The 15,674-nt window shown below is 35.4% G+C and overlaps 1 protein-coding gene across 2 annotated transcripts in view; it reads left to right on the top strand.

Annotated features, from left to right (window-relative positions):
• Positions 1 to 3,546: 3,546 nt before the first annotated feature.
• Positions 3,547 to 15,674, top strand: part of LOC110026044 (bet1-like protein At4g14600) — a 15,745-nt gene continuing 3,617 nt past the window's right edge. The window contains exons 1-3 of one of the 2 annotated variants that reach the window (XM_020726812.1): positions 3,547 to 3,752; positions 4,037 to 4,177; positions 4,268 to 4,391. In XM_020726812.1, coding sequence (XP_020582471.1) covers positions 4,137 to 4,177; positions 4,268 to 4,391 — 165 coding nt within the window. In that variant the 5' untranslated portion in view covers positions 3,547 to 3,752; positions 4,037 to 4,136. Of the gene's footprint in view, positions 3,758 to 4,036; positions 4,178 to 4,267; positions 4,392 to 15,674 lie in introns of both variants that reach the window. The other variant, XM_020726811.1, reaches the window with a different exon arrangement.

Here is a 15,674-nt window from a genome sequence, read left to right as displayed (position 1 = left end):
TTGACTGTGCTTTTAAAATCATGAAATTCACTTGCTTGATCTCTTAAATCAACTATCATTACATAGGATTTTATTTCTAATCAAAATTCTAAAACATTTTGTTGAATTGATCTTGTTCTCATTAGGTTTTCTCTTACGTGGATACTCAATTTGATTATAAGCATGTAACATTTAGGGCTGTTTGGGACCCATTTTATCGGTTTGAAAAAATTGATGCACAGCGCTTTGCGATGAAGTGGTTGTGAGGAAGCTGTCTGTTTGTTTTGTACAGTTATTTAGCAATTGTTTATGAAAAAAAATCTTTTTGCTACTTTGTTGTGGCGTTGTTTGTAAGATAATCATTAAACATTGAATAACTCCTACATGAAAATAAAAATTACATTCAAAATTTTAAAAAAATTCATAATTATAAATATTAGATCTAGAACTGACATCGTACTTAATAATAACCCAACAATCATCTTCTTGAAATCATTATAATTGTTTCGACGGAAGTCTTTGCCCTTCATTGCCCTCTCTCCCTCGTGGCTTTTCTCACTTGGGTATCGCAGAAATGGCAACCCTTTACCCTTCCTGCGACGCGATAGAGGGAATCAAAGTACTTTCGTGGGAGGGTAATTGTACGCCTCAGTACGAAAGGCACAATTGACTTGATACTTTTTTATCCAATGCATTTTCAGAAACAAGAGAAATGTGTGAAGCAAACACCAATTTGACCATCCGATTAGTATGACAAACGTTCATTCATATTTTAATTGCTTGGTCTAGGCTAATCTGTGCTTGGAACATAACAATTTTTTTATCATCGGGTTCATTTATTGGTACGTTTGATTTGATTATTAATATATTGAAATTAGTCTAAGGGTAATTTTGAACTTGCGTCCAGAGTTATAAAAGTAGATATGCATTTGAATTCGTACTTGATCATATTTATTTTTGGTGACATTAGTTATTGCTTCATGATTGTCATCACCCCAATTTTATCCTCAATCTTCAACACTTGCTATTATCTAATCCCCACAATGATTCAATGTCTACTAATAACTTAATTATGATTCAATGTCTACTGTTAACTTAAGTGACTTGAGATACTCTCTATTGCCTTTTAGGTGATCTATATAATTCAAATCTTATTATATTAATACCTTCCTTCATGACTAATAGAAGTGTTTCAATTGATGTAGGTCCCTTGGTTTCTTCCCTTCTAGGTTTTTTACATAAAAAAATTTCATGTCTCTTGAATTTTCATTTAAATTTATGTTGATAAATTTTCTCTGTATAATCATGAATTTTCTAATGCCTAATAGTGTCTATTTATATTATTTTGCAAATATAACATTAGAGTATGATTTTGGATATCATGTTTGATTCATATTGTCCTAGCTTTTAGTCTAGTAGTATCACTCTCTAGGCGTGTTGTCCCGTTTAATTGGAGTTTGAAAAATAGATAAAAGGGGTAATTATATGCACCACATTTGAAATATTATTTTACAAAATTAGTATCAGATGGTTATTTTAATGAACAAATTGATGCATTTATGTATGTCATGATTAAATCATGGAGAACTTGATAAAAATGAAAAAAATGGGATGGGATTTTATCATGAATTTTGATATTTGTGGGAGAGTTTGAAAATTAAACAAACAAGTTGCTATATTTGTAAATAGCAATGTTTGGAGTGCTATATATATAATTGTTCCTATGATAAAAATATTGAATATACATTATTAAAGAAATGAAAAAAAAGGCAAGTCTTGAGGAAACATGATGAAAGAATGGGATGGTGACCTTCGACTTATCTAAAGATCTTGATGTTATATTACATTGCTTACTTTGAAGAAGAAGACTCATGAAACTCTGATCTTCCTCTTCTTGTGTGCTTTTATTTGTCCAAATCCAGTAAATACTCCTTTTCCAGCAAGATGTATTCAATTCGAAATTTAAGTGGTGTTTGGTAGCGTCTTGTAAATAGGATTTAATCATGGATTTAACTTGAATATCATCAAACATAAAAAAAAATGAATGTTAAATTGAATTTTCTTATGTTCCCTCTTTTATCGAGTTCCGTTTGTTTTACTATTACCTCTGTCTTCTGGATTTATCGAATTTGATAAACTGTAAGCACTGTTTAAGGGCAAAATAGAGGAGAAATAGGATTTAAAAATTTATAAGATTTAGGGGCAGCAAGCAGAAATGTAACATTTAGTAAATATTATGAATACATCAAATCATAAAAATTATTTGATATGACATGTTAAATCTTATTAAATCTTCTAAAATTATTTGACAATCTATCCTAGGATTTATGTCTCTGAGTTGACATAAATTTAATATTACATATTAATGGTGAAATTATCAAGTTTAATTTTATTTTAAAGTTTAATTTTGTTAATAAATAATAAATTATTTACTAAACTAATTAAGTATTAACAAAATTTATAAAACTTGTTATTTATTAAAAATAATAATCTTCATTAATTAATAATTAATTATTAATTTAATTAAATAAAAATCAATAAAAATTTGATAAAATTAATTAAATTTAATATATAATATAATTTATATAAATTAATTATAAAATACTTTAACATATGTTTTTATAATTATAATTAGTTAATAATAAATTTATGTAATTAATTTCAATAAAATTATATTAAAATCATGAAACTTGTTCTCCTTGCCCTAGTCTAGGTTTTGATCGAAACCATCACCTACGTCCCTTCTTCCTCCTATGCTTGAAACGCTCGTGGTAGAGTTGTGGTTCAATGACGGGATTGGGGCTCACAAAGATCTCTGAAACCTTCGTATATCTATTATTTTCATTTTGCTCAAACATGACTAATCTTCTTCTTTCTTTTTCTTCCACCGTCCTTTGTGCGCTTCAGCTCCTCTAAATCCGACAAACCCACCTTCCAACTGGATTTAGTAATTCGGGGGGCTGTATAACAACAAATGAGAATTAATTTAGTAGAATTTAGTAAATCTTGTAATTCCAGATTTAATAAATCTTGAAAGGATTAAATCCAAAATATTGTTTGTTGATAGAATTAGCAAATCTGATTAAATCCTGTGAAATTGTTTGACAATTTCTATTAAGATATAGAAATCTACTATGATTGTCTACTAACAACACACCATAATAGAGTTTAGTAAATTGTGAAAATCCGTCTTCTTAAAATATTTCAAAATAGTCAAAATGTGTTAGCTTCTTAAATTCAAATAATATTTTATTTTCAAATTATGATAATTAATATTTATATATTTACTTAAATAATTAATTATTGATATAAATAATTTTAATTAATAATTAAATAAAAGTTTAACTTTTTTTAAATAGTTAATCAATTATTAATTTAGTAAATAAAATTATTTTAAATGAATAAAAAATTAATATATATCTTTTATTCATTATTAATTATTGATTAAATGATAAATATGATTTTATTTAATTAGAATTACTTTGATAATATTTTAATTAGTTATTAATTATTAATCAATTAAATTAATAAGATTAACATAAATAAAATTAAATTAATAAAATTCTCGCCTGCATCAATCCCCTCGGCCCGAAACCCTCGGATTTCCCTCCGTCTCTCTTTCGTCCAAAACAATCGCCTTTCGTCTCCGAAACTTTCGCGATACAGTCGCAATTGGAGCTAGTTGGGAACGCAACGACGGGATCGCGGCTTACAGTGACCCGAAACTCCCATTTTTCTCCTCCTTCCGCTCCCCTCATACCCGAAACCATCGAGTAAGGTAACTTCTCGTCCTCTTTTTCGCGCGAAGTGTTCGTCCCGGATTCACTAAATCCACCGATTTGCGGGATTTAGTAAATCCATGACTTAAGGACGAAATCCGTGAAATCTGGATTTATCAAATCCGAGGCTTTATTTTGTTCAAAATGGCCGTCGGGCAAGATTTATGTCAAATCCAGCTTAAATCCTACTCTAAATCCGTTGCCGGACAGGCCCTCGGTAATTTAAGGCAAAACGGAGGACAAATGGGATTAATGTTGTCATTTTTTGCTGTTTTCAGGATTTAGGGTAAAGCCTGCTCAAATCCTGCTACCAAACAGCTGCTTCGAAGACCCCTCGGGAAAAGAACAGGGTTCGTGTTTTTTCGTTTCCGTTCTACCATGGCGAATCCTTACTATGGCTCTGGTCCTCTAAGATCGAGGTTTGCCCCCTTGTTTTCTTCCTAATAAAAGTGTATTTAGTAATCACCGCTTTTTTAATGTTACGATTTTGAGCCCTTCGATGATGACAGGGAAGGGCTTACGGCCAGATCGTCGACGGGCACAGATGAGATCCAGTTACGGATTGATCCGATGCATGACGATTTGGACGAGCAAATCACCGGTCTCCACAGCAAGATTAGGCAGCTGAAAGGAGTTAGTTCGAATCCTTTCAAATTTAGTTTTTTAGCTGTTTTCTGATGGCGGAAATTATCTTTTGGAGTTTGATATAATTTAACTTTTGAAATTGCAAAATAAGTTGGTAAATTCAAAATTTTTTGTGGAAATGGGAGAAGCTATTAGTGATTTATGCTGGTGATGCTTTCTATTTGAGCAATTGAAATTGTTGACGCAGAAGAATACAAGGGGTAGAAACGGGGAATACGAGAATTCCTTGTAGTTATTCTTTACTATCACTAATGGATTATCCCGTATTGCTGATGGTTGTTACATTGCAAAGACATTTGAATTTTAGGATTGGTGATCCTGTGTTATAGCAAGTTTTTTTTTTCTTCACTTGTGATAGAAAGTATGTAGATTTATGTTTGTAACTCTAATTGGATTATGGAGCTTTAATATGGAAATGGTGATTAAACTTGGGCAGCTTAACTTATATTGCAATGGTAGTCATTATATAAGAAAAGCGTAGTTATTATTCTTACATTTCACCTATTTTATGATTGTGTTTGCTGTGGGACAACTCATGCACTTTGGGAAAAAAAGCAGGGCAATAGGCGCATCTCCATCTCTAGCTTGGGAGCATTTTTCAAGGAAAAATAGTTGAAAATGATTAGTGATGCATGACATCTTAGATCTATGATTTTTATTACATCTAAAGGTGTAATGTGTAACTTATCGGTTGTAATTGAGATTTGTAAGTCCAAAGACCAATTAATTTAAGATATCATCTTCTTTTCGCGCAAAATCCAAATACATGAAATTCATGTCAAATAATAATTTAATGATTGCCCAGATCAAGGAAATATAGTAAAAAAATTTAAAGCCACAAAAATCCATTGTGCAATTGGAATTAACACCGTAATTTGAAAACTAGTAGTAAATTTAATTAAAATTAATCATGCTCGCAAAGCCAATATTGAATTATTTTGAGGAAAGTAGAACAACATAAGAAATCACCAGACAAAGAGATGATTGCCTTAAAAAATTAGTATTCAACCTTGAGCTACTCTCAAAGAAAACGACATCCACTCAAGTTTTAACACTATTGAAGAAACTGAAAATTTTATGAAGCTAAATATCTTCTATTACACGCCTCAAGTATATAATATTAATAATCATTTGACACAGGAGCTACAATGGAGGCATTTAGGTAAAGTTTGCTACAATGTGCTACAGTAATGCGATCCTAGCTACAACACTGCGGGATTTTATTTTGTGATTCTTTTGTTTGAACCAAACCGGTTCAGACCTGAAAGGGCCGATCGGCTCTCCCACGCTGGTTTGGCATCTCTTTTCCATATGAGGATATAATCCTAGTTATCTAGGGGTTATATATGTGATTTCGGTGTTTTAGGTTTGCAATTTTTTTGTGTTTATGTTTAGAATAGCCGTCAACATCTCAGTTTCACCCTTTAATGGTTGTAACGAGAAGCGAGTGGTGCTTCAGCTGTAGCTCGTCCAAGGTGGTGATTTTCTTTCAAGGGATTGAATGGTGCTCCAATTATGGGTCGTTCTCACGGGGGTAGCCATCTCCAATTTTTGTACCTTCTACATTCTTCCTTCATTGTTGCCGTCACTTTTCCTTGCTGCAACCGCCCCGCACAGCATATCTTGCTGAATTTCTGCAGTTACTGCCGCTGTCATTGTCCTTCCCTCCCTCCTCTTCAGTGCCGCTGCTGTCCCAGGCATTCCACTTTGTTCCCCCGCATCCCTTCCTTGCTACTGCCGCCCAAAACCCCTTCTTGCTACTATCCACCTGATGTTCCAGTACACCTGACTTGCTGCCACCGCCCCAAGCAGCAAGGTGTTGCTGTTGTTGGGCAGCCTCCTAGTCTCTCCCGCAACTAATCCTCTCTCACACACTTGCTATCATCTCTAGAAGCTCGCCTTGCTGCTGTTCCCTCTCATCCCGACACCTCAGGACATCCTATTTTTGTTGATTTCCTGTCTGTTCCAGCCATCGCGGTTCGCAGCTGCACAGCACAGCTAGTTGACATGGTCTTACTGTTGATTCCCTGCAGTCTCACACTTTCCCCACCTTGCCAACATCACCACTTGAAATTCACCCTAATCGTCTGCCGTTTGTCGTGTTTGTTGCTATTTTTATTTCCATTTGTGAAGGTGCATTTCCCAATTTTGAATTCAGCAATAATATTTGATTTTTTTATTGTTGTTTGGGTTAACTCTAGTATGACCATCCATTCCAGTAGGTCAACTCCATAAATTCAATTATCTTAGGCACTTGGTTGAGGCATAAAACATAATCAAGAAACATAATTGCAAGCCTAATTGATTTTTAATAGCAAACCTGCTAAATATATGCTATGTATAGGAATGGGGGAATGAATAAACTTTTGAATATCGATAGTAGATGGACCAATTACAGCTAAAAGAAACACAAAGAAACCCACTATAGGAATCCCATATAGGAACCAGTCAGTTGCTACTATTTCAATAACCACAATGCTGTAACTTCCTCAAAAGTAATATAACCTCACCCTCTGAGACCAAATAACTCAAACATATATAAATCTATTTGCTATTAAAACTTATTGATGGTACAACAACCAATTCGAGTAGCTCACTCGAGATTGAAGAACTACAAATTTTATGAATCTTGATGTCTTATTACATGCTTCAAGTGTATAATATTTATGACTATCTAATTCCAATAAGTTAACTTCTCTATAATTTCAAATGGCTTAAGCATTTGAATAAGGTATGAAATAGAATCCCAAGCTTTGATCAATTCCAGCAGCAAACCTACAAAATATATATTCTTTATAGGAATGTGGAACAAATAACCTGCACTAGGAGACACATGCTTATTAGTGATAGATGATTTAACTACGACTACAAGAATTGCAATTGGCAGACCTTAAAAAATTTGGGCATATTGTATAAAGAATGATCTTAATTTATTCGAATTAAGTGAAAATATAACACTTAATAGGACACAATGGAGAAAAAAGATTCTTATAGCCGACCTCACTTAGTAGGATAAAGGCTTCTAGTTGTTGTTGTAGTACAAGAATTGCAAATGGCACGTTGTATGAGTTGTTTAGTAAGAACGAGGTAGCCACAATATTGCATTTTTGCCACAAGCAATAAAACCTTATCCCACTCGATCAAATTACTCCAACATGTGTAAATCAAATTACAATTAGAACTTAACCATGCCACAAAGACCAAATCATGTAGCTTCCAAAATAGATAAATCCATTTAGTACATACACATAAGATCACCAAAATTAATAGTAGTGGTCCGTCATTGAATTATCTGGTTAAGCTGAACCAAATAGAGGTGAACCTATCTACAGATTTCATAAATAAAGAGGACACAATCTGTTCTCACATGCACATCAACATATATGCTCAAACAATATGTTGAAGTTAAAATATTAAATGGCTCTACAAAATAATAAAGATAAACTAAAATACTGTTCAACTTTTCTAATTGTTGACTATTCCAACAAGTGCGAATTTGTGGATATCCGCTGAATCTACTCGGTCCGGACAAATTCAAATTTAAAAAATTTAACATTTAATATTCATCAAGCGGATCAATATATAAATTTAACAATTTTTTGCAATCTAATCCAAGAGTCATTGCATAAATCTCTAAATATATTAATTAAATTTTGAACCTACTACTTTCATTTACAAAATAATGGAAGTAAACTAAAACATTGTTGAACACATTTATTTATTTGTTTCCGTGAAGGGTTATTTGTTTGTTTCAAGTGTGGGTAAACTTGTTGTTCTCCATCAATTGGTTTTCTGGCCTATGATTTAATAACACTTAGCGACACACAAATTTGAGGGATTATTCAGAGAATCTTGAGTTTTATTTTTATTCCAAGGTATTGATATGACTTATATTCAAGTCGTTAAAGACATTTATACTAGAGCTATTACTTGTGTTTGAACAGAAGATGGATTGACCAAATATTTTTCTATTTTAGTTAAATTACATCAGGGACCGACTTTAAGACCGTATCTTTTTGTCTTAGTTATGGATGCTTTTGCCAAACATTTACCGGAGGATGTACCTTTGTGTATGCTTTTCACAGATGATAACCTTTCTGTGGATAAGACTAGAGAAAGAGTTTAGGAAAAAATTGAATTATGGAGGCCTACATTGGAGTCTAAAAGCCTTCGTTTGAGTAGAACTAAAATTGAATACATGGAATGTGATTTTAGTATTAGTAGCTCTAGTGGCAGAGTTGTAACTATATGTGATCAAATCATTAAAAGGTGTAAAAGTTTTAGATATCTCGAGTCTATTGTTTAAAGTGATAGTGATGTAGTGGAGATGTTATTGGTAGAATTCGAGTTAGTTGGTTCAAGTGGAGGAATGCATCGGGCCTATTGTGTGATAGAAAAGTACCGTTTAGACTTAAAGGAAAATTTTATAAGATGGTGTTGAGACCTGTAATGCTCTATGACACATAATGTTGACCTTTAGAAGAGAAGCATTAAACAAAGTTAAGTGTTGCTGAGATGAGAATGCATAGGTGGATGAGTTACTTGATACTTAAAGACAAAATGCGAAATGAATATATCTGTGATAGGGTTGGTGCAGCTTCAGTGGCGGGCAAGATTAGAGAGAGTCGTCTGAGATGGTTTGGTCACATTAAACATGTACCCTCTGATGATCCGGTTAGGAGAGTAGATATTTTGGATTCAAATTATGTTAAGAAAGAGAGAGGTTGACCTAAAAAGACTTTGTCATGTTGCATAAAAAATTAATTTATTAGAATTAAATGAAAATATGACACTCAATAGGACGCAATGGAGAAAAAGGATAGATGTAGCAGACCCCACTTAGTGGGATAAAGGCTTGTTGTTGTTGTAGGCTAGCTACTCATTAACAACTGGACAATGGACGGCTTGTTGTTTCCTGTGATATATTTTGTTGCAGACATTTTAGATAAGCTTATTCTAAAGATGTATGAGACTAGTTCCAAAATAAGAAAACAAGTGGTCACGGCTATCTAGAATTAATTGCTCGTTCTTTAGGATTCTCTTTCTTCTTTAGTTAATACATTAACTGGCAATGCCTATTTGTTATCTTCGTATGGATTTAGATTTCTGTGGAATGGACTTATCTAATATATATTTTCTCCTTTTTTTGCTAGTGAGCTGAAGAATAGCCTATCCATGAGGTCATTAATACATGGATATTTCATTCAACCCAATCTGCCGTAGGACTCTTCTTGAAGCATATCTTATATTTTCAAGCATTCTTCTAGAGGAACGATTAATTTGACCTAATTCAAGTATGATAACATCTTCCAATGATAACAGGGGTACTCTTGACAACATCAATTCAACTTGCTGCATTTTTGTATTCCTTGATTTTGCCAAGACTCTATTATATCAAAATCAGTAATTCATTAGATTTTATTACTTATGGAGTTAGATGGTGGCATGATAGTATCAAAACATATTGATACTTCCACATTTTTGTCTGTTTAGATACCAATTGTCTTCTCTGGTTTACCTGAAAGCAAAAGAATTTGAGCTCCACATTTAGGACCTTCTAACATATTAAGCTTATGATGTAATATCATCAACCAATTGATTAAAATTGACTTGGTTTCTTATAGTCATTCGAGAAATAAGCTAAACTGGACCTTGTTCCATGCCTTCGTGGTCCCATTTTTCATATATGGCCAACATTTAATTTTTTATTTTTTACTTTTAAATTATATTGAAATTTACCAAGGATGGGGTGCTTTCATCCTTCATTAGTTTTTTTTTTTCAAGTAATTAAGACCTTATTTATCCTGTCTTTCACTATTAATTTGCATTTTTATAATTACGATGTTAGCAATAAATAATTTCTACAACCCCTGCTTTGAGAGTTTGAAGAACTCTATATTTTGCGGATTCAACTTAAAAAGCTTGGGGATTCAAGGCTCGGTTTTATTATTTTTTTTTCCTTCCAATTTTCTTTAGTTTTCATGATTCGATTTGAGAGCCTACATCGATTTGGTATTAGAGCAATTTTAAGAAGAATGGTAAGCCATCTCCTTTCTTTTCCTCTTTTGCACTCAACTATATCGAAACTTTGCATTGCAGAAAAGAAGAAAACTAGAGGAATATATATATATATATATCTATATATATATATATGGGGAAGCTTTAGGACATGGACAAGAAAGGCCAAAGAGCCATGTTCCTTCGGCCTTGCTGACTCTTCTCTTTGAGAAAAAAAAAATACTTAGACTCTAGAAGATAAATTGAGCTATATGAGTAACTGTAGATGAATTGCTTGGACAAATGGAAACGGCGAATGTTTAAATGAACAAACTCAGAAATTCTCAATTTTTTCGAGTGATATCTCCATAGATAATCATCCTTATAAGAGTACTTCAGGTAATCATCACTTTTTAAGTGATTTAGTGGTGGTTGATGAGTGCAACTTTCAGGACATCCCCACGTAGGAATAATGGTGCCCCTCTTAGAGCTTGGATTGCTAGGAATGCCCTTAGAATAGGTGTAGATGCTCTTCATTCTCGACCGAGCATACTAAAACCTTAGAAACCATATTGATTCTAGAGATCATTGTTATGTTAGAGATTCAGGAGAACTTAGAGATATTATAACGACACTATGATTTTCGTGAGGTTTATTATTTCTTTTGATGGTCATGATGATTGATAGTGTTGGTATCATTAATGAAATCACAGGGTTCTTTATGATTAGCATTATGGTGAATCTAAAATGTTAAAAAATGTCAAGGCTGATGCCCATGCCCGAACTTTTAATGATAGACGTGATCTAAATGTTTTTTCGTTGGATATTTGACTTGAAGATTCTTTAATTAATATTTTATGATAACCAAGAATGTGCCAAGTAGGCAAAGATTATTTTGGTTGGTGCATAGAGTTGTTGACCTCATTTTAGTGAGGACTTAGTCTTCTACTCCCAGAACCTATAATCTAGCCTTAGGAGTTCCTTGTTGACCATCCTAGCAGACTAGCAATGGAGCCCACCTCCCGTAGAACTTCAAGCCACTTCTTGACTCATTTTTTTTAAGAACTCGCATGAGTGGTTTCAAGCACTCAACTTCTAGTTGCAAGGGCTAAGGACCAACATGTAGAGGGCCCGGAAATGAGTTCCTATAGGATCAAACAACCTTAGGTGAACTCTTTGGGACTCGATTACTCGTGAATACCGCAACTCACGCACTCACTGCACCACACACGACTTTGAGTTGAATCGACTCGCCCGCCGGCAAACTCGTACGAACGACCCCGGATGACGAAACAGATTACACCGACGCGTCCGGAACATCAACTTTAGCTAGGAAGGACACCCATATTGCTAGGATTACACACGTGCATAAACGACACGGAAATCGATGTATTTTTTTTAGCGAGCGTGGGCCCTGGCTCACCCCAGGTTTATTTAGAGTTTGACTTGGGCTGAATATAGGCTAAGCCCGGGGTAATTATTTCAGCCCATAAATTTTAAATTTCAAATTTAAAAATTCAAATATATCATTAACTCCACATATAATGAAGATTAATTCTTTTCCAATTAAATCACTTCCCCTGAGGGAAACTAATTAATTCCCTGCCTAATCACCCGTAATGGATACATTTTTGGATATACAATTCGAGCGTTCCATTCACCTTCTTGGCATTCGGCCCCCTCTTCGTCTCCCGCTCGGCTCTCTTCTCCTCTGCACCGAAAACCTTCCGCTCGTCTCCTTCCTCGGCAGCAAACAAAGTTCCCACTCGCTCCTGCTCATCTCCCTCGCTGACTCCTTGCTGCGCCGAAGAACCGCGCCCGAGACCTTCGCCTTCCTTTAAAGCTCGCCCAGAAACCTTCGCCCTCTCCCATTAGGCTCTCTTCTCCTTTGCACCGCAGGCCCCGCTTGACGCCTCGCCTGCTCGCCTCTTCCCTGCGTCGAAGAAGCTCGATCCCGATTCCTGCACTCGCCTGCTCGCCTCTTCCTCACGCTGAAGAATCTCCGATCTACAAGTCCCGCTCGCCTCCTCTGTACTGAAACCCTCACATCACTCTCGCTCACCCTCGTCGGCTTCCTGCTCTCGTGCGACAGTTGCTCTCGACAAGTTCTGCTCGCACAGGAAATCCCTCGCTTCTTCCTTTGCTCGCACTGGAAACCCCTCGCTTCTTCCTTGCGCCGCTTCTTCCTTGCGCGACGGAAGCTTCCTCCGCTGTCCTGCTCCTCTGCGAATCGATCGCAGCTCTTGATAGAAGCTCCCGCTCGCTTCTCCTCTGTGCGACGGGACTAGTGCTCAACCGAACTCCCTCCTTTCTCAGCGCCGAAGCCTCGCTCACCTCTTGTCCGCGTCAAAGTCGCTCGCCTCACTCGGCTGACCCTCCCTCGCCCGCATTGGAGGTAGGAGGAATACAGAACTTCCCAGAGCTTCTGAAAAGCTTTGGAGTGCAGAACCTTAGCGATTGCAGTAACTGGGTAACTTTATTTATACAATGTCATCTAGGAGTTAGAAAGATTTGCATACACATCCGCTTAATTCATGTGCTTTTACGTCTCTATTACCTCAAACTTTCACATGAGTATGCACAACACTCAAATATTTTATGTTGCAACAAGATAATGCATTTACCTATTTTTTACAATACACATAAGCTTCAGAATTTGTATGTCTATTTGCTGAATTGGAAGTTTCAGAATGACATAGATGATGTTTGGAGTCTTATAAACTTGCGGTCTTAAAAAAATAAAATGATATTTTGTTTGTCCTGTATTTCTGCTGTTGGGAAGAGTTAAATGTTGTCTTATTCGAGTCATATTGTTGCTACTTGGAAGCACTAAATAGCACTTCTTTGGCTCTTCGATTTCACTGTTTTGGAGTTTCAACAAGTGTTGTTTCGATCCATTTAAAAAAGGCTGTTTGAGACAATTTAAGTGATGATTTGGGGGTTATTTTGGGACTAGTTCAGACTGGTTTCGTTGCAGCTTTCAGAGCTTTAAATGTATTGTCATTGTTTTGGGCTAGGTTTCCTAGCTAATTTTGTAACATTTAAAATTATTGCTTTAAGCTTACATGTGTTGTTTGGGAATTTTAAAATTATTGTTTTAGGGCTGATTTTGAGATCTTTGTCTATTGTTTTGGGGCTGATTTTGAGAGCTTTGCCTACTGTTTTGGAGACAAGTGCTGATTTACATGCGGTTTAGAATTGATTTTACGGACCCCTTTTTGCCCACTATTTTGGGTTTCAATTGATTATTATTTAAACGCTTTTAGGCTGATCCACTCGTTGTTTTCCCCCTTGACTTTACTAGTTTTGGAAGTGAGTTTGCCTCATCTTTCTTTTGTTTTACTTCTTTTTAAATGGTTAAGTCATAAAGATGGGGATTGATGATTTAATTAATTGGAAAATATAGAAAACCTTAAATCACATTAAACATAAGTTAAAGAGTAGGTTTCCTAGAGTTTTAGGAGCACACAGCTTAGGTGAGAGTCCATCCACCTAGTCCTCAATGTAGACCTCTTAGACTTTAGGTGTACACCCTAGGTGAGAGCCCATCCATCTAATCCTCAGTGTAGATTTCCTAGACTTTAGGAGCACACTCTAGGTGAGAGCACTTCTACCTAATCTCTGCAGTGTAACCTCTTAAGGTTTTAGGAGCATACCTTAGGTAAGAGTCTATTCACATAATCTTTGAATGCACAGTGAAACTAGACACTTGACCCTAATCCACAAACTGACTAAGACACTAGACATGATGCACCGAGATGTGACCCATGCTTCCTTAATTAAATCAACAGTGAAATTCACTCAATGATCTAACCTACAATAAAACTCATTGCATCGGGATTTGAGTTTAGATATTACACTCAAATTCTCCTGGCAATTGAGGAAATTTGTTAACGCCACATATGGATCATCGGACTAGGATGAGTCTAGGGTCTAAGTGGCGAGGACGATGACAACATTGCTTATGTGTGCTTAAACGAGGGATACGATGTTAGATTATTAGAATAATATCTTCTACCTCAAGAATCTTCAATAAGGGAGAGGTAAGGACCTATGATACTATTCGTCGATTCTTGGTGGGATCGTTGCCCCCGACACTTTTAGGTTGTCAGTAGTTCTAGCACGATTAGAGTGGGTTGTACGACTTTATAAAATATTTACAAAAATAAAATATATATATATTTTTTTGCATGATTAAGAGAACTCTGCATAAAAAAAACTTGAATAATAAGTTTTGCATGAAAATCTTTCTATGAAAATTTATAAAAGTCCACGGCTAGTCACTTGGATTGAGGTTAAGAACTGCCTTCTGTAGATTGTTGGGCCGGTAACTCCTGTTCAAGATTGGGAAGCCTACAGCCCAGCTCTGAGCCCCCACTTTTACCAATATCTTATACCCAGTCCCGATCTTTCATATGTGGCTAAGAGTTTCTTTTATCGTGATTTTTTTTTACAACTCATTTTTCTGACTTTTGCATTGGGTTTTCTCACCTTTTTTAATTTTTTTGCAAGTTTATTTAAACTGCTGCAAATCATACTATGCTCGCAACATTAATAACGCAACAGTAGCAGATGCCCATGTACGTTTTTTACAGTTTATCTACAACATTTTACTTTACTGCGTTTTACCTTTCAAGTACCTTTTATTTAACTGCAATTTTACTACTCTGCATGCAAAATCAGAACTGAAACCAAAATCGAAACAAAACAAAACCAAATATTGACACCAAAACTGAGAAACATAAATCGTCAATCTCAAACACTTAAACCCTGGAGTCATCGCTATAACAGGAGCTTGGAGCCAACTTTGTGGGCAACACGGCGAGGAATTCAAACCGAGCAGCAAGAGGATCTTCTTCAGCATTATCCCTTCCTAGTATAATAACAACCCATAGGACTTCGAGGTAGCTCGCCTAGTGCGACGTAAATCCTCACACTCTTTTTAGACTCTTGTACAACCATGTTGTGCAGCGTAAGTCCTAACCCGCCTTAGGTTCCGAAGTTGTCGTGTGACACGACGTAAACCTTCTTATCTCTATGGGTTATTTGCATGATCAAACATTATGCAAGTTTAAGTCCCAAATAATAAAATTGACAGGATCAAACAATTAATTAACATCGTCTCCAAAATGTAACCACATTTTAGGATAGTTTGAGATGTCACTGAGGTTTCTCCTCAGGATCTATGACATCCCCTACCTTCTCCTTCCTTTGGACTCCTGAAAATAAGTGTTCCGCGACTCCTCATTCCCACTTGATTTTCCTCATCCTACC

This window comes from Phalaenopsis equestris, unplaced genomic scaffold (assembly GCF_001263595.1).
Source record: "Phalaenopsis equestris unplaced genomic scaffold, ASM126359v1 Scaffold000347, whole genome shotgun sequence".
In the NCBI taxonomy this organism is placed as follows: domain Eukaryota; kingdom Viridiplantae; phylum Streptophyta; class Magnoliopsida; order Asparagales; family Orchidaceae; genus Phalaenopsis; species Phalaenopsis equestris.
Note: the sequence above shows the minus strand (reverse complement) of the source record. Positions and strands in the feature narration are given on the sequence as shown.